The 25,500-nt window shown below is 37.4% G+C and overlaps 2 protein-coding genes across 2 annotated transcripts in view; one reads left to right on the top strand and one right to left on the bottom strand.

The window, feature by feature from the left end:
* The window catches only part of LOC125831174 (ethanolamine-phosphate cytidylyltransferase-like), a 912,135-nt gene that overhangs the window by 793 nt on the left and 885,842 nt on the right, over nucleotides 1–25,500 (top strand). The window lies entirely within an intron of this gene.
* On the bottom strand, nucleotides 1,528–25,102 carry LOC125831199 (uncharacterized). The gene is made up of 20 exons (XM_049510384.1): nucleotides 24,995–25,102; nucleotides 23,280–24,817; nucleotides 22,658–22,969; nucleotides 22,386–22,547; nucleotides 22,161–22,251; nucleotides 21,907–22,067; nucleotides 21,147–21,780; nucleotides 20,301–20,365; nucleotides 20,057–20,158; nucleotides 19,691–19,833; nucleotides 19,427–19,482; nucleotides 16,644–17,305; nucleotides 16,361–16,551; nucleotides 15,904–16,204; nucleotides 10,842–11,111; nucleotides 10,652–10,761; nucleotides 3,549–3,855; nucleotides 2,292–2,699; nucleotides 1,948–2,188; nucleotides 1,528–1,858 (listed from the first exon to the last, which is right to left on the bottom strand). The coding sequence occupies exons 2-20, from the start codon at nucleotides 24,753–24,755 to the stop codon at nucleotides 1,833–1,835; spliced, it is 5,718 nt and encodes a 1,905-aa protein (XP_049366341.1). The 5' UTR covers nucleotides 24,756–24,817; nucleotides 24,995–25,102; the 3' UTR covers nucleotides 1,528–1,832.

The raw sequence follows: 25,500 nt of genomic DNA, 5'->3' as shown, positions 1-25,500 counted from the left end.
AAAATAAATTGTTTTCTGATTGTTTATATTCTTGTCAAAAATTGGAGTTTACTATAAAGATTAATCATCCATATTAGATAGTGCTTTATAAATTTTCCTTATTTATTAGGGGTGTTTGCGAATGAATGGAATCAAAATTGAAAAAATAATGTATTGCTATAAATAACTGATATACAGCTCAAAAGCATATATTTCAAGTATGTTATCACCTAATGTGTTTATGTATTATTGGATTATATTAAGCTTATTAAGTGTCTTATGTTTGTAGGAAGTGTGCTGGATAAAAACGGACAAAAAATACTAACAAAAAATCTATTTATGAGCTCACATGCCTGCATTTTCAATTATTCACATCCGAACATGATTGCATTGGCATTGCTGCTAAAAAACTGTTTATTTCTAAGAGCACTTTTGTAAAATGACTTTTTTTAAAAGTGCTTTTGAAAAAAAAAAATTGTGTTTGGTTAATTTTTTAAAAAAGTGTTTTTGAGAGTCAAATTACGTTATAATATTAACATGATGAATTAAATATAATTAAAAATATCGAACAAAATAAATTTAAAAACCACTCCACAAATCAAATCACTATATACGAAAAATTCACCACAAACATATTGTTGTTACAAAATAAATAAAGTCCTTCATATTTTTTATCCTACAAAAATATTGTTGTTACCTTTATTTCTAATCCTGTAAAATAATATATAAAATATAAGCAAATAATAATATATAAAATAAAAAATTATATATAAAATGTTGAGTTAATTTGGTCTCATATTAACTTTTTTTTAGTTAAAACCAAATCAACTAGAGTATAGTCGAATTTTTTTTCAATACCAAACCACAAGTCTATTTTTTTTCAATTTGACTCGATTTTCGATTCAATTTTATTCACCCCTAATCTGTTTTTTTTAACTCAACTTTCGATTCAATTTTGTTCACCCTATGCGAAACTGCATTCAAAGTTATACTCATCTGTAAATGACTGATGTCAGAATTTATATTAAATCAATTGACATCGTGATAACAAATTTTATGTATATATGGAGTATTTAGTTTGTTCTATATTTTTTTTCTGTTTGCTATTTGTACATATTCGTTGGCCATTTTACTAGGAAAAAAGAAGACTTTGACCAGACTTGCAGAATTCAGCTTTCAAGTAATGCAACAATATATAACTGAAGGAATCAAAGCTGATTTATTATATATGGTTGATAAAAAATAAAAAAATCTTCCCAATACTTATACTAATTATAAAGAGACAAGATGGAGTTACTTAGATGGTGAACACTTTTTTACATCTAACATTGGCTTCGAGTCACCAAATCAGCAAAAAAGTGAATATACACAAAGAGGAGTAATCGTTCTCATAGGGAAAAGTGGGGCGGGTTGAAATATTTTTAAAAAAAATTCACACTGGGCAGATTGCGGATTGGGGAAAACAATACTGCTTGTATCTTGTGAATTTTGGAATACAGTTAAACTTTTTTCCTTTCACTTAATTATGACAAAATTAAGAAAATCACATAGCAATATCCAGTATCCTCAAATATATTTTACTTTACGGAGAAAAAAATACAAGGTTGAAATTTTCTGTAAACTCACTACTCATCTAAGCACTACATCAGAGCATTGCTTTCTTATACTGTTTTTGATTTCATATATAAAATGGGGCATATAACAAATGTACAGAGCAGAAACATCCTAAATCTCTAACCTCCCTCAGTAGCCATACTTTGTCCCTCTCGCGAATTCAGTTTCTGCTATAATATACAAGGTAGCGAAGATATACCAGGAAAACAACGATTGCATCCAGCTAGAAAGTGTTATTGTCACAGCTTAATGTTCTTCTCTTTACCTACAAAAGATGACATTTAAGAAAGGTTTAGAAATATGAGGTACAATTTCTAAGGATCAAGAATGTGTAGAACAAAACAGCAATCTCACCAAATATATTTGTTTTTAGGGGGAACCTTAAAGACGATCCCTTCAGTTTAACATCTCTGAGATGCTTACTCCTACTTGGTTTCTCCGGTTTTGCCAGACCATTACTGCTTTCTCCAGCCGAGGGAACATTTCTTTTCTTAACCTTTTCATGGTATACAGCAGGTGGTGCAAGCCTCAATTGAGGGATATTCTCTATTTGCATAGACTGGTGGGTTTTTTGAAGATTAAGGAGGAGGTCAAACTGCATAATTTCACATGTGATCAGTCAAGCCTAGACTTTTGGGGTGCAGGGGTAAGGACATGGGAGTATCAAGCATAGAATTATTAATAGTGAACTTTCATACCCTTGAAACGGACTGAAGTCCATAGGAGTTGTCGAAACCATCATTCTCGTGTGGATATAGACCAGTCGTACCATTTGTTTGATGGGATTTTGATATAGACTTCACCAATACATTCTCCACAAGCATAGATTTACTTCTCAACTTCTCCGAATTCTTTCTTGGCATACAAATAGGACATCCTGTTGAGTTACCCCTGATTGATGCTTCACTTTCCTGAGGTTCACATTGCTGATGTGTTGCATGACCACAAGTAAAAATTTGAATGCTAGAAGCTGAGAAATCTTTTGTGAGGGGACAGTTACAAATGCAACATAGGAGGCTCCGAGGTGCAAATCCATGAGAAGCTCCTCTTTTCAGTAAGCTCAAGGAGGAATATGTATCATCTTCAATCAATGATTTAGCGGTATCCTGTAACAGTGTGTGAAAGAAGAGTATGAAAATACTTGTCAGAGATTGGTACAGTTACTTTAAGCGTCCAGATCTGAATCCTTTATCACAAAGGAGTCTAGCCTTGAAGAGCTAGAACTTGTCAACACCCACCCACCCAAACAAAAAAAAAAAAAGGAAAACTCTGGAAACCTAGAAGGCCTTTACAGGATAAAATGGCAAGTAAAAAGTTTAACGCAGTCATATTACTTAGCTGATATGAACTTCATTGCACTAATTCCAATGAAAATTACCAATTTTTTTATTTTGTTTTCTAATTAGCTGTTCTGGTTAGAAATCAAGAATGATGATTGTGCTGCATCTCCAGCTACTCGGACAAAATAAATCAAGCAAGTACTGAAGGATCAGTCCCTTGAACGATTGTTGCAAAATCAACTTCCACATTGAGGTTCCTAATATAAAAGTTCAGGTATTTTGAAATTGGGCATCAAGCAACAGAAAGAGTTGCTTCCAAAGGATGTCACAGATGCAAGAATACAGACTTCAACTCATGCACAAGAGGACATTAATTATTTTTCACTTCATATTTTCATCAATTAATCAAAGGTTTCCTAGTGAGAAATCCAGAGACAAAAGGTTTAACACATTGAGTAGCCAGATATGGGAATTCTTTCTACAACCAATTAAAAAAAAGGTGTAGGCCAACAGATGACATTCAGACACCAAACAACAAGGAAAGACCTATTTAAGTAAATGTTCACAAGCAATTTACAATTTTAGATTGTGTGAATGGATGATGTACAATTGACATGCCATTTATAATTAACAAAAAAAAAAAAGGAGAGATAAAAAAGAGACAAGGAAACCTACCAAAATCCGCCTCTCAAAGTCATATGTTCCAAGCATCCCCAGTATAGTAGGTTTGAAATCACCAAATTCCTGTGTCTCATTATCAGAAAGAAGCTTTAATATGATCCTCGGGAGGCTTACATATCCAATCATTCCTTCAACAATCTCTTTGATAAACACAGAGAGCAATTTCCTGAGGATGTGAGCATTTCTATGAGATTTTGACACCTTCCACTGAATTTTGCAAGCCCGCTCGCCATCTTGCACGCATTCTTCTTCTTTATATCTTATTATATGATCATGTGAATCCATCAAAGGCTCACAAAAACTGTACAAGGAATAAAAAGAGGGAATTAATAGGTGATGCAGATGAATTTTTTAAAAATCAAGTAAACATATTTTCATCCATTAACATGGCCATATTGGCCATATGCAAGGGATATGCCAAAAAGTAAAGAATCTACAAAACATGATTCTCTACAAACTCTACCCAATCATCTATACAACCAGCAACTCTCTTTACACCAAAAGAAAATGACCAATCGGAGATTACCACTCATCAACTGAGAGAAGCTTGACTCTGGCTCTCATATTTCTCTCTCCAAACTACCCACAATAACGCAAGCGGAACCATGTTCCAAACTCTTCATCTTCTCCTCCTTCTCCAGCTCTTCCAACTGAACACCAACTCTCTCACAGTTTTTGGCATTGCCTAATGAGTGTCAAACCACCTAAATGTATCCATCATAATCTCATGGTTAACCCACAATGTAGAAGAAGATGATCTATGTCCTTGCCCCTCTCCTTACACATGTAACACCAACTGATGCAGACAAGTTTCTGCTATCAAGATCAACCCTCTAGTGACTAGCCAAGTGAAAAAACACATCATCCTCGGCACCCTTGGAACACTTGCATGGGAACAAACTCCTCCTTAACCGAAAGTTCCTCAGGAAAAGGACTTACAGAGAACATACCATTATTTCCCAGGCCCCACCACCAAAGATTATCCACTGGATTGACTTACCAATGAACTATTAAGTGGGGCTAACAATCTTTGAAACTCACCCATTTCCCAATCTTGAAAATTCCCTCTACTTTGTGTTCCTGAATTAGTTGAATTGTCAAGCCTCTTTGGCAAGAAAGTCTATACAAACTCTGAAATCCACATTTCAATAATATGTCCCCACACTAGCTATGTCCCCAAAATTAAACTCTCTACCATCTCCGACCTTGACTGAGAGATCTTCCACAAAATTATCCTGTCCCTTCATGATATTCCTCCACAAACCATAACTGAAAGGCAAAACGATATCTCTAGTTTTTCAACCCCCTCCGTAATTTCCATATTCATCAACTATCACCCCCTCCACAAAGCTTGTACCTCCACCCCAAAGTGGCCCAAACCTCCACAACCATTTTCCGAATAAAGCTTTATTAAAAACTTATAAATCTTAATTTCAAGGACTCCCCATTTTTTAGGAAATATGATAGTCTCCCACCACATGCCAAAGAAAATTTCTCTGAATATTTCCCAACTTTTCAGTGACCAATGTCAAAGCATGAAACAAAAACATGTAGTATGTTGGAATGTTCAATAATGTGCTCTTAATAAGCACCTCTTTTCCACCTTTGGACAAATATCTTTTCTGCCACCCTGCTAGTCCCTTCCAGAGGGCCTCCCCACTAGTCTTTCTCAACCCTCTAAAGAACCAGATTCCACACCGTATGACTAAGTTGCACGGACTCTTCATATTTGTTATCACACCCGTGTTGACACGAGGCGGGTGCGGGATACGTGTGGGATTCGGTCAACCCACATTGGATACTTTGTCAACAAATTTTGAAAATTGAGATTTTGATAAAAGATAAAATAAATTTAAGACATGAGAAATGGCATATAGACCCTTTGTCTCTTTTTTTAGCTTTTCCTGTTGGTCAATATTCATTGTTTCATATTTCAAGCCAAATGGAGAGAAACAAAGAATTCAAGTGGTTGTTTACTTGTGTTCCGACTTTTGGTAGACAGTGGCAACGCTCTATAAGGAGAGTTGGTGGAAGGCCTTGAATGACTTTCTTTTTCTTTTTTGAGGGGAAGAACTAGAGAGCGTGAAAGAAGAAGTTGGGGGTCTTTCAAAGTTTAGAATATTTTTAAATCTCCATTTTATAATTTTGGATTGTTTAGTCGAATCCCCGCACCCGTATCCATACCTTGATCCATACCTCCGAATATTAAAATTTAGATTTTGCCGAATCCGACCCTTGGATTTGCATCCATGTCGGATACCTGCCCCTAAGTCCAAGCAACTTAGCCGAATGATCCTTGTTTTGAGGCACCTACCAGTACTTCAAGCTATCTAATCGAAGAGCCCCAACTCTACAATTTTGGACTCTATCAAGCAATCCAATTGTTGAGTCTCGCATCGGGTGAGATGAAATTAATTGGTCTCCTTATATGAACTTGAGTCATCCTCCCCTCATGCTAAGGTAAATTTAACATGGTATCTGAGTCGGGCCTCCAGTGTTGGGCCCCTAGACAGATTGTTCACGCTCCAATACCGAACTATGTCCCCGACTATGTTTGGGCGTGCGATGGGAAAGAGGGTGAAAGAACACTCCCACATGGGCGGATGATGAAGTGACTTGGACTCTTATATGGCTATGGACAATCCTCCCCCTTAAGCTAGTGTTTGAGGTTGAGTAAAGCCTAAGGTCTATTTAGCATATTATCAGAGCCAAGATCAACCCAATTTACTATTTACCAAATGTTGGGCGCCCATCATATATTGCTCACGCTCCAGATGTCCAGTCTTGGGCGTGAGGGGTGTGAGTCTCACATTGGGTGGGATGAAGTTAATTGGTGTCCTTATATATTGCTCACGCTCCAGATGTCCAGTCTTGGGCGTGAGGGGTGTGTGAGTCTCACATTGGGTGGGATGAAGTTAATTGGTGTCCTTATATGGACTTGAGCAATCCTCCCTCATGAGCTAGATTTTGGGGTTGAGTTAAGTTCAAGTAGGGCTAGGCATAAATACCGAAAAACCGAAATACTGAACCGAACCAAATTTTTTCGATATTTCGGTTTTCGGTTTTCGGTTTGGTATTCGGTATAAATTTTCGTATTTTTTGGTATTTCGGTTTGGTTTTCGGTATGTGACTTTTGTATTATTCGGTATTTCGATTTACCGAAATATATTATATTATAATTATAATATATACTAATATTATATTAATTATTAATATTAATTATTAAATAATAAATATCAGTATATGCACAATTGAATTAGATCACTGAATAATAGTGACCACGCTTCACTTTAACTTGAGTTTTCATTCTTCTTAGACGCCGCTTTCACTGACCCTCTTTCCCACTTCCACTTCCGGCGGCGGTGCGTCGACCAGCGACCGGCCGACTAGCAGCCGACCAGCAGAAGCCGCCAGCCGACCATCGGAGCAGCACTCCAGCAGGTAGTGCTTTTTGAGAGTGACAAGCCTATGGTTTCTGTTGAGATAGGACATGGAAGTGTACTAATGCGGCATCTTAGTACAACAGGTAGAGAAGAAGAATCGGAAGCCAGCTCTCTTTCCGTTGACAACAAGCACCGTTCTGTTAGTGATGCTTATTCACGATTGACTACCCTCCTGTAACAAAAAACCGAACTAACAAAAACCGAACCGAAATAATATAAATCGAACCGAAATAATAAAAACCGAACCGAACCAAAATAATTCGGTTCGGTGTTCGGTACACGTGGTACAAGAACCGAAAACCGAAAAAACTGGAAAAAAAAACCGAAACCGAACCGAATTACCGAATGCCCAGCCCTAGGTTCAAGATCCATTTCTTTACACCAATGTTATGCACCTCTCCCACAGGAATAATCTCACACTTCCTCAAATTAATTTTAAGGTCTGACACTGCCTGAAACCAAATAAGAACTTGGCCTAAATAGTCAAGCTAGGCCTTGACTGCATCACAAAAAACCAAGGTATCAACTACTAACAAGTGTGACATTGAAATTGCCCTTACACTCCCAACTACAGCATCGAAACTCTTCAAGTAACCCCCCAAGATAGCTTTATCCATCATCGTGCTCATAGCTTCCATAACAAGAATAAACATCGGTGATAGAGGGTCTCCTTGTCTCAATTCTCAAACCCCTTGAGCTCCCAAAATGCCGCACAGGTTACCAACCACCAATGAAGAAAATCTCACCCAAGATATACAAAAGCAGATCCACGTCCTCCACCTCTCCCCAAATTGCATTTGAAGCATAATGGAATTTAGGAATTTCCAATTTACATGATTCATTAGCCTTTTCAAGGTCAAGTTTGCACAACACACCAAACACCCCTTACTTTTACCTTGGATCCACCACTTCGTTTGCCACCAAATTTACATCCAAACTATGTTTGCCCTCCACAAAAGCATTGTGTAGTGGAAAAGGTCTCATCCAGCACCTTCTTAAGTCTAACGTAAAATATCTTAGATATAATCTTGTATATGCTTCCCATCAGAATCATAGGTCTATAATCCTTTATGCTCGTCGCTCCATCACATTTAGGGATGATGACAATGAACGAGACATTCATACTTCTTTTGAATTCACCTCTATTTTGGAACTCAACAAAGTATCAATAAAATCAGTTTTGATCGTATTATTGCTCGAAAAAAAAAACGAAAGAGAAACCATCTGTGCCCAGAACTGTCACTCACACAACACTCCACAGCTTTTTTCATCTCTTCCTCAATTGTCCTCTCCTAAACCACAAATGTAGTCCCTCCACTCTGCTTCCTCTTTAGATAACTTTTCATAAGAATCTACTACTGCCCCTTCTACTTCCTCCTTCCACACATGGCTCACCCCATCGACCTCCACCAAATCTATAACATTCTCCTATTTGCGACTTCTATCCTGTGGAAGAATTTTGTGTTAACCCCTCCTTTAACCATAACTCCCCTCGATTTTGCCTCCAATTGACCTCTTGGGCAAAAACCAAGTCAGTTACCTCCCTTTCCAATCCTTTTTTCCTCTCTTCTAACTCCCTCCACACTATTATCCTCTCCAAATCCCCTTACTTCGTTCATACTTTCCCTTATCTTCACCTCTACCCTCCCAAATAAACTCTTTATTCCACAACCTTATGTAGACTTTAAGCAATTTCAACTTCTTGGCTAGCCTAAAAGATGGCCTTCCCTCCACCACATAACTACTCCACCAGTTAACAACTCTACCCCGAAATCATCCACAATTAACCACATATTCCCGAATCTAAAAGGTGATCTCATTTGTCTTCCTCTACTACCATTCAACAAAATAGGTGAATGGACTGAGAGTAGCCATAGAAGGGGAACCTGAATCACATTGGGTGCCAACTCCTCCCAAGAAGTAGAAGGATCCATTTCAATGCTCAGTGATTTGAAATCCATTGAGTACATAGAAAAGAATATTATGGATAGAAAATAGTTCAAAATCATGTTTTATTTGTCCTGAAAAAAGAAAAACTCTTTTTACTTAGCTAAAAAGCTAATCCTTGAGGAACAAATAAACATGACTTCCAACTACCACACTTTTAAATTAGATGTTATTATATACAATTTATGCACAAAAATACATGAGTTCTAACACTTGCTTGATATTAAATGTCAGTATCATGTTTTATTTGGCTCCTATCTAAGGAAGTTGTCTTTACACAAGACAATCTGATGAAAAAGGGGATAATTTTATGTCCGAGATGCGTTTTTTGTGGAGAACAAGCAGAAACTGTTCGGCATTTGTTCCTTCACTGCAAGATCACATGTCAGATTTGGAGGCTATTCATAAACCTTGAAGGTTTTTCCTGGACTATGCCAGACTAGGTTACAGAGGCCCTTCAAAGTTGGGAAGAAGCTGGGTTCTGGCAAGAAGCAGAAGTAGGTGGAGAATCATACCAGCCAGCATATGGTGGACAATCTGGAAGGAGAGAAATTCTAGGTGTTTTGAGAACATAGAAAATAGTATAGAACGGATCAAATTGAATTGTATCTTGATTCTATGTTTTTGGTGTAATCAGATTCGGTCTAATGATCATGTATCTATTATTGATTGATATGTTAGATTCATTATAGACATGGGATCATAGGATCTGGATTTACTTGTAATCATGGCCCTAGTACGTCCCAAGTACTGATCTGTTTCTATCAATAGAGACAAAGTTACCAGTTTCAAAAAAAAAAAATGTCATTCTCATGCAAATAAAAATAAGTTTCTGATTGGTTATTTTGATGTATTTTTTTCACTGGGTTTGAATTTCTGAATTTCGATATAATTTGGAATCCTTGTAGCTGTAGTTGTTTTACTAACAAAATATGGATTGATATATTTTCTATTGTCATGTTTACTTATAACATGGAGTTATCCAGTTATAAGTTTCATATTTAGAAGATTTCAGATCAAAACAAACATATATGGAGCATACTTATTTTGATGAGAAATAATACTTGTAGATGGAAGTTACTTAATTTGGGAACATGTGGAACTTTAAATAAGCTTTCCAGATCTACAATTTGTTTTATTGGATTGAATTTCTATTACATGCAGAACATTAAGTAGTTAGATAAGTTAAAGAACTTGTTGTATTTTCAATTTCAGTGATATGGCTAAACAGGGAGATTTCTAATTAAGGATCTTGTGAACTCATAAACCACTGAGATACAACACTTGATTAAGGAAACTAAGACCAGAATGATTATTGAAACCTATAATTATTAGTATTCATGATGTAACTAATTACAATTTCTAATTTTATTCAGCAAAAGTCTGTTGGCTGCTATCTCAAGTAGTCATGCTGCAGTCTCCAGAGGAAAGCACGGAACATTTCATTGCGGTTCCTTAATGATTATATGCCCTAGTCTACTAACATCTAAATATGTTCACATGAAGCTAGAGATCATTGTTCAGGAGGTGTATAACCCAATACCAACAGGAATACAAACCTGTCGAAGTGAAATAAGGAACTAAAGATTTCAAGTGGCCTGAAGGGAAGCAGTTGCCACTAGAATTTGAAGTCTTGCTATTGTGAAACTGGGCAAACACGAATAGTAAAGGTAAGTAAGAGTAAGCAAATAAAGGACATTGGCTTACGAATCAAGCAATTGAAACCACAGACTCTCTGCTTCATCGGGGTCCAATCGAGGGCTGTTCCTCTGGCACAGTCCAATACAAGTGCGTAAAATCTCTATTATGTCAGTGACCTGAAACAAAATAAGATGTTAAAGGACTAGACCTAACAACAAGAAATCTTATCATGGAAGAAGAGTGTAGAGGGAAAAACCTCTTTCTTGCTTAAAATAGCTTTGAAATGCCCTGGAGCCGTACCACAATGTTCACTTTCAACAGCAGAATCAAGCAGGATGAATTTATCATTGAGTGAAGATATAACAAGCAAAAGGGCACTTCCGATGTCACCAACCCTTTCTAACAAGAAAGCAGCTGCATCTATAACTCCATACTCCTGGCATAAATGCAAGCAGCGCTCCACCCTGTAGCTTTCGGAAGTCTCCAAGAATCTGAGAACTGACTTACGCTCGTACCTACATAATAGCTACACAAAAAAAAGATTATAAGGAAGACGTTGCACTTAGATGGCAGTATAAGAAAAAATTGCATCTACAGAACCTAAGTCAAGATTTTACAACCTCCTTTCAGAGTGTGATTCGTCGTTTCCAATGTGGCTAATTGCTATTAGGCTTTATAGGAAAGTTCCCCTCTGCCTATGCAGTTAGCTCGACTCTAGGTAAGACTCTAAATGGAAGCGGCTTCTGGAACAGACTTTTAAGCAAAAGCTCTGTATTCTGGTTTGTTTTTTTTATGACAAGGGAAACCCGCAGCCGCTACCCTTTGGGTGTGCACAGGGTAAAACCCCTGTCCTATGCAATAGCTCGCAAACCACATAGGAGAGGTAACCTGCACTAGGCAAGCCTGGTGCGACGAGCTCGACCCAGAAGGCAAACCCCTTGCTTTCGTTGGCAAGGGGTTTTGAACTTGAGACCTATAACATGGAAGTCCCAAGCCCAAACCACTGGGCCACCCCGAAGGATTCTATATTCTGTTTTTTTCGACATATATTCTGGTAGTTATAGTCACTAACAGCAGATGGTTGAACTAAAAATTGCCCAATTAATTTATTTAGATCAATAAAACAGAGACCGAGATAACAAAACTAAAACAACTCTAGAAAAACAGACTGCCAAGTAGTCAAACCTATCTGTTGGAGGTAAAAGAGAGGGTCCATGGAAAATATCAGTAATTTGTAGGATGAATTTAACCAAAACACTCATTTCAAGATAGATAATAGTAGATACATCAGGTTCTGGTCTTCTGGAAAGATAAATGGCTCGGAAATAACACTCTAAAAGAGGAATTCCAGTAGCTATACCTTTTGACCTCATCTCTACATGCTGCTGTGAGTCACTGTAGAACAGAAACCAAATGGAACTTAATTATTAGAAGAAACACTCAAGATTGGGAACTGGAGGAATTAGTAAATCTTCTGGTCAAGGCTAGAAGTAGTAACAGGCAACCCCCCTCATGATGGACAAGTTGGTGGAGCTGTAGTGAAAATGGTATGTTTACAGTGAAATCATGCTATTTCAATATGTTCAGCAGCAGCAGAAATTAGAAGATTGGCCGCGGAAGCTAGTGTGGAATGTCAAAATTCCTACCAGAAACGCTTGCTTCAGCTGGATAGTGTTATATGGTGCTTGTTTAACACATGAAAATTTGAAAAGAAGGAGGCTCTCATCAACAGTAGGTGCTATATGTGCCTATAGCACTCTGAAGATGCATCTCGCCTCCCTATATCACTGTAGGATAGCAAGCGAGATATGGAGTATGTTCTTCTGCCTTTTTGGGGTACACTGGTAATGCACTTTCAAAACAAACTAACGAAGTCTACAGAAATTGGGGGCAGTGGGAAGTAGGTAAGTCCATCCAGAAGATATGGCATATGGTACCAGCTTGCATTTTTTGGTGCTTATTGAAGGAAAGAAATCACAGATGCTTTGATGGAGTACAAACTCCCATAATATCCTAAAAGCTAGATGCCTTGTAAACCTTTTTTGTTGGTGTAGGCCATGCTGTAAATAATTTTTATCAATTTTGTTTTCTTTGTTAGCTCCTTAGGCCACATACAGGAAGGCACTGTACAGGGAGCTGACTCCCTTTTGCTCTCTGCTGTAATGTTCAGTATCCTCTTAATGCATTTTCAATGAAACTCCAGTTATATGATCCAAAAAAAAAAAAAAAAGATAAGAGCCGAGCAGGTATTTCCATCGATACAGGGCATATCAGGAGAAAGTTCATTCTCAATAAGCTAAAACGACATTTAAGGAAAAGAAAGTGAACTAGAAAGGCGTCTCACCTATATAGGATAAAAGGTAGACCTCTAATATAGAGCATTTTTAACAATGTATGAGTACAAGAGCAAAAAGTCTGTACGACACAGTTATCTTCCATGTTTAGACAACATTTCACTTGAGCCAAGGGTCTTTCGGAAACAGCATCTCTTACCTCCAAGAGGTAGAGATAAGGTCTGCGAGCACTCTACCCTCTCCCTAGACCCCACTTTGTGTGATTTCACTGGGTATGTTGTTGTTGTGACAACATTTGGCTTTTGTTCAGAACATCCAAAGACAGCTTTTCTGATAATCAGGTTAAATTATTTTGCACAAGGTATAGGATAGGAGCAAGGATGTAAGTGAGCATAGGGAGGGAGCCTAGAAAGAATTGGCATTGAGACAGCACAACCAAGGTCAGAAACCAAACAAAGAGATACAGGAAGAGAGTACAGAAGGCTGGAAAAATGTAACTGTAATAAAAGCAAAATCTAACTTATATTCATGGTTGAACACAACATAACGTGAAGTAGAAGAAAAGGGGAGAAGAACAGATTATGGGTTAGACAATTCGACAGAAGGAGGGTCTTTAAAAGAGTCCTGCCGAAGAATTATTGGGCAGAGATGATTAGGCATGACATGGCACAGCTTCACATTACCGAGGGCATGGCCTTAGATAGGTGGGTATGGAGGATGCATAATAGGGTAGAAGGTTAGTAGGTAGTGGAGTGTTGTCATGCTTTTCAAGGGTTTAGACTTGTTGGTGTTTGTCGTTATACCAGCCGTATTCTTGTAGTCCGTGCTTTTGATATCTATCACCATTTGTTTTCTATTGTGTTTAGGTTATCGCACTCTCTAGTTGTTGTTCTTGTTTCTTGTAGGCTTTGCACTGTTTCCCTTAATATTTGCTATGTTTTCTTCACTGTTATCTTCTTCTTCGTACTTAGATTTCCTGCACTTGAGCCGAGGGTCTTTTGGAAACAGCCTATCTACCTCCACGAGGTAGTAGTAAGGTCACTATACTCTCTCCAGACCCCACTTGTGGGATTTCATTAGGTATGTTGTTGTTGGGAGATAGGAGTCAACCTGTTGCTACGGATGATGGACGATGTGCTGATGGAAAGGGACCAACGGGATTCTACTGTTTAGACAGGCAGTGGAAGAAGTCTTTATTCAGTCAAATCATACTATATAATTGTAATTCAACTAGGAAATACGGTAACAGAGGTGGCCTTGAAAAAATGGAAAATGGAGTCAAGTACCCACAAAAGTTGCTTGTTTTGGGTGGATTACAGCTTAAGGCTCTTGTTTGACTCAGGATAATCTACACCAGGGCATAATATTATGCTCTGTAGCTGATGCACTCTGAGTGAAGATTCACTTTACACAGTTGATCATATCTTCCTTCATTGTAGACAAACTTAGCAGCTATGCAACATGCTCTTGAAACTATTTGGAGTTAATGGGTCACGACAAGGATCTCAAGTTCTCATTACGAAAGTAAGCAAGGACACAAAGTGCAAACTTGCTGACTCGGTGGATAAATGGTGGAAACCATATGAGATTAATGGAAAACCTGATATTGTTCTTGTTAAAAAGTTAAAATGTTAAAAACTGACATCAAAAAGCTTTGGTAGATTGGACGAAAGGAAGAGACCAGCCATGGAAAAGCAAGAGAAACTTGATCACGGAAGTGCTACGCTCCAAGAGAAAGAATTGGCTAATTTTGAAAGAAATTTATTAACAGGGAGCTAGAAGAAATTGTCAAAGCTGAGGATATATCTTGGAGGCAAGAGTCTAGATGCCTTTGGATGAAGAAGGGAGACAAAATTACAAAATCCTTTCACAAACAAGTTAATGCACATAAAATGTATAACTGTATTGACAAAATCAGCATTGATGGAGAGTAAGTAGATGATGAAAGGCTTATCAGAGAACAGAGAACATATCTTGGATTTCTATGATAATATTTTTACAGAAACTGAAAAGTGGAGACCAAAGTGGATTGATAAAAATCTGGTAACATTATCTGATGACGGAAGTGATTAGCTTTAAAGGTGCTTTTCTTTAAGATGAATTACAGGCTGTGATTAAACTATTTGATGGGGACAAGGCCCTTGGGCCTGATGGGTTTACCATGGTTTTTTTCCAGAAATGTTGGTGTACTGTTAAGGAGATGTTCTGAAGACAGTGAAGTTCTTCCTTCTATCACGAACCTTTATTAGAAACTTAAGTTCTATTTTTATTGCCTTGATACCTAAGAAGAAAAGAGCTGCGGAATTAACGATTTCAGGCACATAAGCTTACTGGGAGGTGTATATAAAATAATCGCAAAGCTAACAACTATTAAAGAAGGTGATAAATAAGCTAATATCAGGCAACCAATATGCATTTACTAAAGGGAGACAAATAATTGATGCAGCTTTGGTGGCAAATGAATGTATTGATCAATGATCATCAGTTGAGGAAAGGAGATGCTGGGGTAGTATGTAAATCAGATCTAGGAAAATCTTATGACCATGTAAATTGGTCTTGTTTGCTGTATATCGTGAAGTTGATGAATTTTGGCGAGAAGTGGATCAAGTGGATTAGCATTTGCATGTCTACTGTCAGATTTTCAGTTTTAATTAGTGGATTTCCAGATGCATTTTTAAAATCTCATTGGGGATTGAGGTAGGGAGATCCACTTTCTCTTTATTTATTTGTCACAATAATGGAAATATTGAGCTCAATGCGGAGAAGGGCTGAAGAACTGGGATGAATTGGAGGATTTACAGTGAGTGAACTTGGTAATATATTGTACTTAATTGATTCATTAAGTCTAGAATAGGAACCTAAGTCCATTTCTTGAACATGATCTGCACTTTCTTGCTACTTTAAATTAAATTACCTTACTCTATAAGAAAAACATAAGGTGGAAGCAAATCATGCGATGGAGGATAAAATTACCCATAAACAAGCTTTCTACATAGACGCAACCCAGTTGAGTACAATACTCACCTCAATATAAAGCTCCGTCATTTCATCAGTTATGTGAATTGGATAGTTCTGCAGGAGCTTAGGTAAGTCAGACAAGGCTTCCAGGTAGACTTCAGAGGACATATGTTTCTTATTTCTTCCACTGGAGAAGTTTGAAGCATTATCTTTTCTTAAAGAAAAGAAGTTTAGGGTGCCTGTTGAATGAACTTCAATGAGAGTCTTCAGATAAAGGAAAAGACTTTCTGGATTAGACTGCAGCTGAGACAAAATGTAATCGCTCTCCTCTCCAAAATGATTGACAATCAGAAAAAAAGTTCCTTCCCTGCAGAATCCCAAAATTAGCAAAGATTTTTCAGCACTCTGTGATTATCCTCTAAAATATATGGTTAAACAGCTTGGTGCTGGCATAGAATGAACTTCATCTCATGAAAATCCAGCTTGAATATGAATGACAAACATTGTGGAATTGTATTGCAACCTGTTCAACTTGAGTAGATCTGGGATTCGAGAAATGATTGCTGATCTGAAAGCATCAGATTCTTTGCCTCTCAGTTGCCGCAACATGTCATCAACATATACGAAAGCAAGAATAGGCTCATCAACAGCTTTCATATAACTGTCTAAAGCAGAAAGATACTGATGTGTGATGGCATGAATTAAGCCGCAGACCTAAAATAAATAGTATGCTCTCTTAAATAATTGAAGTCATTGATACTTGACAGAAGAAAAAGGAACAGAAACAGTTTAGCATGGAAAAGTACCTGATGCAGCTGAGCCCTCTCACATAAATTCAGTAAGTAATCAGCATCCCAGTCTTCCCCTGGCAAAACTTCTAAAAGTGCAGTCAGTTGCTTCTGTTTCCTATTGAAGGTTTCAACTATCCGCCCAGAAACGTTAGGGTAAGTTTCGTTACCCAGTGTCAGGTACTCAAAAATTTGACGAAGGGTATCTTTTGAAACCTTAGCTTTTTCAGAGGCAATTAAAAAGGAAATAAAATCTAATATGTATTCGGTATCTTTCCTTGTAGGCCAAATGTCAGTACATATTTCATCTTTATTGTTAAAGGTACCACCAGTTTGGAAATAACTCAGATTAAGAATGACCGCAAGGACATTTACTACTTTCTGAACTAAGTTTATGCCTTCGATAGTTGAAATGACTACTTCAGTTGTTTCCATCTTTGAATTGGCTGGATCCGATGCAGGACTGTAACTTTCATTTTCACCTTCTACAAATGCATATCGCAAAACATCCAAGGTGGCCTCTGTGTCGAGCTCTAACAGAGAGAGAAGGTTTGGGTTCGGTCCACTGTAAGGTAAGCACATTGCTGTCGAAGAATTTGGAGAACTCGCTTCCTCCAACAAAAATTGCACAAGCTCTCTTTTAAGAGATGGCACACGTGTGGAAGGGAATGCTCCACGCCCTGCACAGTTCATCATCAATTGCTTGAAGCAAAACACAAAAAGCACAACTAAGTAATAACTAATAAAAGATAGTGTGTGAAATACCGCATTAAGGTCCCCACAAGAAGCAGAAATGCAAAATAGCTAAAATTATTTTTAAAGATTCATTTCATTCCCTTAGAAATTCCTCAGCATAATCCCCCCCCACACACACACACACATTCCCAATCCTTGTTGTTTCTCTCCTGGACAAGATGCCGAGGTGCATATATGATTAGGATATTTACTGTGTCGGTCTTCAAAGACTAAATCCGTAAAGAGAACAGTATATAGGCAATGCAACATGTCACAATATATATTAATAAGGGAAAATATGTAAAAATCAATTTTGAGAAGGGAAAAAGCTCAAATATGCCATCGAACTTTGAGTAAAGGCTCATCTATGCCATCCGTAAAAAAGTTTGGCTCATCTACGCCATTACTGTTTAAGTAAAGGCCCATCCATGCCATTATTTTTAACAGTGGTTTTGCAAAACCATTTTTTACATGTGGCCAATTATAATTCAACCACGTCATTATTTTAAAAAAAAAATTCTAAACAAAAATTAAAATTAAAATAACCCACCTGAATAAAGACCCACCCAAATTTTAAAATCCCTATAACAATCAGTAACCCAATTCTTTCATTCACTTTCTCAAGCTAAAAAAAGTGAATTTCGGCAACAGCGAAAACATATTGAAGAAATTCTTATGGAATGTTTGAAGCACAAGGAATGAGAATACCATCTGAAACTTTGTTGTATGCCAAAGGTTACATATCAGTTTTTAGCTTTTTATCATACGAGGATCCGAGTTGCAAGAGATTGCTTGAGCATCTTTGTTAAGGCCAAAGCAAGCACTCCGTAGTGCTTCTTGTAGTTCCAGAGTACATGATATCAATTATAAAGATGAATATAATCTGAAGTTTAATTAACAGCTGACAATGAATACCACAGTCAATTAAAACAGGAAATGGCTTCCTGTATATGGCACATCAATAAAGTGAATGAAAGAATTAGATTGAAAAAGTGAATGAAAGAATTGGGTTACTGGTGGTTATAGGGATTTTAAAATTTGGGTGGCTTATTTTAATTCTAATTTTATTTAGAATTTTGTTTTTTTTTAAATAATAATAATAATAAAGTGGCTGAATTATAATTTGCCACGTGTAAAAAATGATTTTGCAAAACCACTGTTAAAAAATGGCATGGATGAGCCTTTTCTTAAACGGTAATGGCATAGATGAGTCAAACTTTTAACGGATGGCATAGATGAGCCTTTTCTCAAAGTTTGATGGCATAATTGAGCCCTTCCCTTTTGAGAATAACCACGTGTGAGGGAATATTCCTCTAATCTGTTAACTTTCTCGAGATTCTCTAGCGCCTTGTTTATCCCATCTTTCACATCCCCAAAGTCTCTTACTCGTGTCCTTCAGTTTCTCCTTGAACTACACTATCTATCTTCTTCTTTTCTTTTGGTTTTTGGTTTTTTTGAGAAGGTAACAGATTCAGTATATATATATACACAATTTGTGTTGGAAACCAAAATGGTAGTTGCATCATTACATCAGTGATTCACTAACCCAAAAATCCTTAATCTTCTTACAAGGAATCTAATATATAACTACATTATCTATCTAAAACCAGTCTAACCATACAACCAAAGTAATTGTCTCCTTGAAGGCTCCGATGCTAACACAAACAAGGGAAGTGTCAAGTTCTCTCAATCGCCCTCAAGGTACATGAAGCTGAATGCTTTAACACACATGCGCATAAAATAATTGACAATTTTATATTTCCTTTAATCTGGATTGTTTCTTCATTTGATCTTATACCACCAAACCTTTCAAAATTAACTTCTTTTTTCATTAAATTTTTTTTCAAATTTAACTGATATCACAAGAATCAACGACCATGGTAGAAAATAAAATAGAATCGCAAAGGATATAGTATGAGCAAAGTGAAACCCAAATATATCCCTTTTGCTTCTGTTCTCAAGCTTATTAAAGACGGACTAATTTTTTTAAGCACACATTATCAAATGCGGAAAACCAACCTAAATTTACTCGTATAGAAGTTATAAATAACATATTGCAGACCAACCTGGAGGAAAAGCAAAACCTTGGAAGCAGTACTTGAGGTAAACAAGCATCTTGTACCTGTTTCCACGAGGAAGGTGAAGTTTGTTTACTTGAAAACACCAATGTGCATTTATAAAAATGTCAAAAATAATAAATGACACTTTAGGAATTGGATCACCTACTTTAGGCAGAAAATTAACATTATATGGGGATATCAAACTTGTACATGGAATACGTCATGTTCATTAGATATTAATATATCCAATATACACATAAATCAATTTACCCAAGAGCAGTAGCACTTTCTCTTTTGCTATCCCGCAAAATTAAAAAGAGCTCTTCCAATGGAGTCCTAAAATCATCAAGGCCTTTGTTGAACAAATAGATCAATGCACCATGCAGTCTATGCTCCCTGCATAGGCGAACAACCTACAAAATAGATTAAAAATTTAACAGCTAAATCCGACAAATTCACAGGAAAGAGAGAAAAAAATCCAAATCAAAGCCTATAGTGGAAGCTTTATTTGATTTAGGCAACTTTTTTCCTGTTTGCGGACAACTGTCCTTTGCATTCACGTCTTATTAATGAGAACCTTCATCTGTTCATAAAGCAGTAATCATAAATTTTGACTTATAAAACAAGCAGCAATACCTGATTGAAATCCAGGGACAACATGTCCATGTGGAGAACACACTGTTCAACACGCTGTAACCAACCTTTAGTGCTATAGTGCTCGACTAGTGCTTGCATTATCTTCAGCAATAACAGATCACAGTATATCAGCATACATTATAAGCTTTTAAAAATGAATGACAAATCAAGTCACAGTAAAGTAATATGAGGCATAAAACACCCCAATTCAAAAAACATTAACAAAGCAAAACCACAGATATACCTCAGGTGGTAAAGATCCTAGCATGTCTTTCAATATATATGGCTCCAGAAGCTCCAAAAATGTATCTGTACATGGAAACATATAATTTGGCCAGAGTAATAGTTTCAAGGCAATATAACTTGTTGAAAATTGGAGTAAATGAGAACAGAAAAAGGCCAAAATTCCACAGGAGGAACACGAACAAAATTAAAAGATTAACTGACAGTCTGCTAGATGTTTCTATTCTATTCCCTTTTTTGATAGCAATGGAATCCAGGCTAAGCTTAACAAAACTCAACTAATATACTGGGTACCTGCTACCTCCCACCAGCACGGGAACCAATAACTTTGCATGTTAAGTCTTAGAAAGATGAGAAGAATTTACTTAGTGTCGCCTCTGACGGAATTTGAACTTCTATCCCCTGGGGGCTCCATTAGACATCAGATTGTACTATTGTTCTTATCTATATATAACTAGTTTCTAGGCTTCGTTTGCTACGGAAGGAATAAGTCTGTTACTGCAGAAAGTTGAGTTCCAGAGGTTAGTGGACAGGAGAGAGGAGGGGAGTTGGGGGGAAGGAAAAAGTTACCAAAACAAACCTGAAATAATTCTTTATTCAGACTATGTTTTGTCCTTTTCAATTCAAACTCTGCTTAATAATATGTTCACCCTATTATCTTCGATTCCTCAAAAATTGTTAACCTAGTTAATTCACCACAGTACTTGGAGGCACTCATTAATATATTATAGTTTTGTGCAAGCAATTTTCTTTTTCATCAAGGAGGCATCAAACATAGAAACAAGCCCCAAATAGTTGACATGGGACATAATGCAGGATGTTAAAGTATAAACACATTGCAACATACCCTTGTGATTCACAGCAACATACTTTGGAAAAATTTCATCAAAGAGAACATCAAGTCTCTTGATATGAAGACAGAATTCAACGGAAACACCACCAACCAGAGTGTACTGCTCCTTAATATCAGGATTCACAAAGTCAGCATCATACTTCAATTCATTTGATTGGCCTGGCTGCCCATGTTGGTTGCCAGATGTCACTGCTATGTAGGAGAACACCTCATCTACATATGACAACAGCAGTTGTACAAGATATGGCATAAGGGTCTTCTGCACATCATCCAAATTCTTTGGAAGGTCAATAACAGCATGTGCTTGACCATCATAAAGAGACATTGCCATGTTCAGTGCACTCGTCCAGTCACCTGCTTTATGTAAAACTTCTATTCGTTCCTTCCAGGAAAGAAGGCGTGAAACAACAAGCTGGGATGGCCGAAGAATGTACAAAGTTGCCCCCCTGACACCTAAACAATTGTGATGAGCTTTCTCAGGATTTCCAAAGACATTGCTGAAGTAGGCATGGTATGACATGAGATCCTCTCCACAAGATCCATCCATAGAAAAACTTCTCTGGTGGATCAAATTCCCATCTTTTGAAAACAAACAAAGCTGTCCAGTTGCTGTGAGAATTACCAAAATCTGGACAAGTAAAAGATCTTTGTAATTTTTGTACTTCTGTCCAAACCTAAATGCAAGTACTCAAAATATTGCAGATAAAAGATGAGAAAAGGAAGTTCCTGATAAAACACCAAGAACTTTATGTACCTGTTCATCCAACCATGCCAGCCCAACTGCTGAGCTATCCGTAGTCCATCTCCAACAGACTTTTAGCTCAGATTTCACCAGCTTTGCAACCTGAACTCTTCGATCCCAAGCAATTGCAAGCAGTGAAACTTTTTCTGATGTTTCAGTGGAAATACTTTCTGCTGCAACAAAAACAATCTTAGCAAGCTCAAATGCAACATATCCACAGCCAAAATTCATACATACCAAAACTGAAGAAATATGTGATTCCATACATTTCCAAGCAGCATAGGGCATTGAACCCTCCCTAGCACCATCAGGACGTGGAATTTTAGCATAAACTTTAAATGTGGGGCTTAATTTTGCCTGCAAAAGACAGTGAAACAGAAGTCTTGACCCAAGAAGCAGAATGAAGGTTAAATTAATCATTTACAAGGAGTTTGGGTTTCGGGAGATAGTGAAATCTTTCCAGGCCAATGAATGCTCTAAGAACTTCATACCACTAGAGCATATTGGTGTGTGCCAAGTATGACCACACCTTCCTCAATCAAAGAAGGGCTGCCTCCCTCTTGACTTGCCGCCACCATAGCACTTCCATAACTTTCACCAGATAGTAGTGACACAGCACATAATGTAGTGCTGTTGCTTTCATTTAGCAGTTCCTGTTTAAATGTTAACATATATTATTCAACCTAGAGATGCATGTTATTCATGTCAATATTTTGAGAAGGATATTCATGTCAATTGAGAAGCATGAAAAGGATAAAATTACCTGCGACTTCGAAAGGGAGATTCTATTGAACAAGGGAAACACTGTAAACCGGTCTAAGTTAACTACACCTTTAGTATCACCGCTGAGCACAATAAACTGTCGAGTAACTTGAGAATCTTGCCCTAAATATAAAAGGTGAACAACTGGAGCTTTATGTTCAGTGACAACTTTAAGCACAGAGGCCCTTTGTACGTCCCATACAGTATAATGCCCATCACCATATCCGGCAAAGAGCATGTCCCCTTGCTGATTAAAGCTCAAGCAAGTTACAGGGGCATGAGATTTATCTCCCGGTAATCCAAATATCAACATCTGAAATATATACACATTTCTACCATCAGAAAGTAAAATATTTAATTATTCAGTCGAATCCAAAATCTATAATGCAAGTAACAAGAAAATATACACAATACCAATATGGAGATTCTACGATGAGCAATTTCCTTTTCAAATGTGATTACACGAAGAAGATATTTGTTAAATTACAACCTTATAAGTTCAAAGAGGAGGGAATGAATGAGACTTCTTGGAATAGAACAATACTTTTTATCAAAATTTAATTCACAATGTGGTCAATCACTGTAATAAGGTGCCGGTGCACAAAGCTAATTAGCACAAAAACCTTGGCATCATGATGTGAGGAGGAGTATCTGCTTGGCATCACAAGAATTGATCCTTTGGACATTCCCACAGCAATGTATTTGAGGTGAACAGCCAGGACCTGTGAAGATCCATGCTCACGCCTAAAAGCTTGAGATAATAGGGTTTGGGTGATGGTATTGTTGTCATCTACATCAAAGTAACCCAGGACATTAGAACTCCTATGAACTCCATCAAGCCTCATTGGTTGAGCAGAAGCACCCTCTTCTAAATGCATAGCCGTGAAGGCCTGCTTCTTTTCAGCTTCCTCAGCCAATTCTAGGGGGTTCAAGGCAGAATGGTAATTCTTTTGAGGATTTGTACTATCCCTCATACTTTCCTGCTGTAAAACTAACTCATCAATGATACTTGCAGCATCATTTAAAGAATTGGTTTCATCTCCATTGGAACTGACCTCTCCTTCTTTGGATTGAGGAATTACATTTTCATGCTCAAGCTTTGCACCATCATTCTTAGTCAAATCTTCATCAGAAAGAGTCTCATAGACTGGAGAAGAGAGTATCTCCTTAGTACCAGCTTCTTCACTGCTATCCGCACTTACAACATTATCTTCACCTCCAAATAAAGGTTGAACTTGTCTATCTTCAATCTCATCCAACCCAGAGCTATCATGAAAAACCGAGTCTGATTCAGTTCTACTAGGAGATTCCACTTGAGTTCCAGTATAACTTAGAGCTTCATTCAAATTACTTTTAACTGAAAAATCATCCACCACAGAAACATCACCTGCATCAGAAACATTCATATTGTCCATACCTGCATCCACTGTAGATACCTCCTTACTACCATTGTCTGTATCACTTAGTTGAACTTGACCAGCTTGAAACTGATCCTTTATGTTACCTTCCAAACCAATAGTCTCAGAACCAATCTCGTGTAAAAACACTGTGTGCCCAAAAGTAGCAAGATTTTTGTCAGAAATGTCGGCATTAGTGCGAGCTGGAGGATCTATAGGAGCCGATTCATCAGTTTCCAAGGCCCTTTGCAGCACTCCGGAGCTTGCTTTTCTGGATTTGATGGCTGCTGCACGAGGTGCGGGAATGGAGCGGGATGCAGCGAAAGCAGCAGCCAAGGCATCTCCAGGTTTTGAATTTGATCTGATGACCCCACTGAAGAATGGTGGCAACACACTCTGGCCTGCTGGTGGTGAAGAAAATTCACTCGATTGTTTACGACTAATTGACTCTGCTCTTGACTCTGTCTGATGCAACCCTAATGGTGGTTTTAGGGATTGAAAAGATGATTCTGCCGAGCGATTGCGACGATCTAGATCATTGCGTCTATGCAAAGAAGATGGAGAAGAAGGAGGAGACGGCGAAGAAGAAGAAGAGGAAGAGTGGTTGAGGAGAATTTCATCAACAGTGCGATGATGCAGTAAGTGATCATCATCATCATCTTCAGCGTGTGAATCTAAAAATGAATCCAGGTCAAGCTCCATTTAAGTCTTCACTCGCTACCGTTTTTATCTATGGCTTTGCAGAAACAGTTAGCTCTTTAACCCTGCAAACAGAGTCCAGGAAAATTAGTTTATGATCAAGGAAGATATATACTAAGTAGAAGGTCTAGATGGATATTGTATATAAGTCTGAATAACTGAAAGACCTCCATTCTAAGTTGGGACATCATTAGTCAGTATTTCAGAAACAAAAATTATTTCAATTATGTGCATTACATTACCTCTGAGAAACATAAATCTTTGACTAAAATTTGCAAAATGTAAGTTGCTTCGCAGCTGGAAAATCAAAAAAAGAAAACAAACATCTTGATAAGAAAAACTGCATAGAGAAACCCAAATCCACAACCTCAAAAATCCCATCTGAGAAAGACAAACCCGATAACAGCTAATTCATTATAAAGATTTTAACTTGTATACTTCAACAATGCAAATAGTAGTAGAAGCAGCACAAGATAACAAGAGGGCTTACTAAAAATAGCAATTAGCACTTGGAATTACATCTTGACAAGTAGGAATTAAACACAAAACAAAACTAGATCACAATCCAAAAAAAAAATCACAAACGAACAGAAATTACAAAAAGACAGCAACTTTAATTTTATGTTGGAACACGAAATTCTTCTGTTTCCCTCATATACAAAGAAGGAAACCCAACAGTTACTATTGAATGTTTGTGATATCAAAAGATAAAGAATAAGATCAAAATCTCCATCCAAATACCAAATCA

Source organism: Solanum verrucosum, unplaced genomic scaffold, assembly GCF_900185275.1.
Source record: "Solanum verrucosum unplaced genomic scaffold, falcon-dt-bn FXZP01000049.1, whole genome shotgun sequence".
Classification (NCBI taxonomy): domain Eukaryota; kingdom Viridiplantae; phylum Streptophyta; class Magnoliopsida; order Solanales; family Solanaceae; genus Solanum; species Solanum verrucosum.
This window is presented reverse-complemented; position numbering and strand designations above follow the sequence as displayed.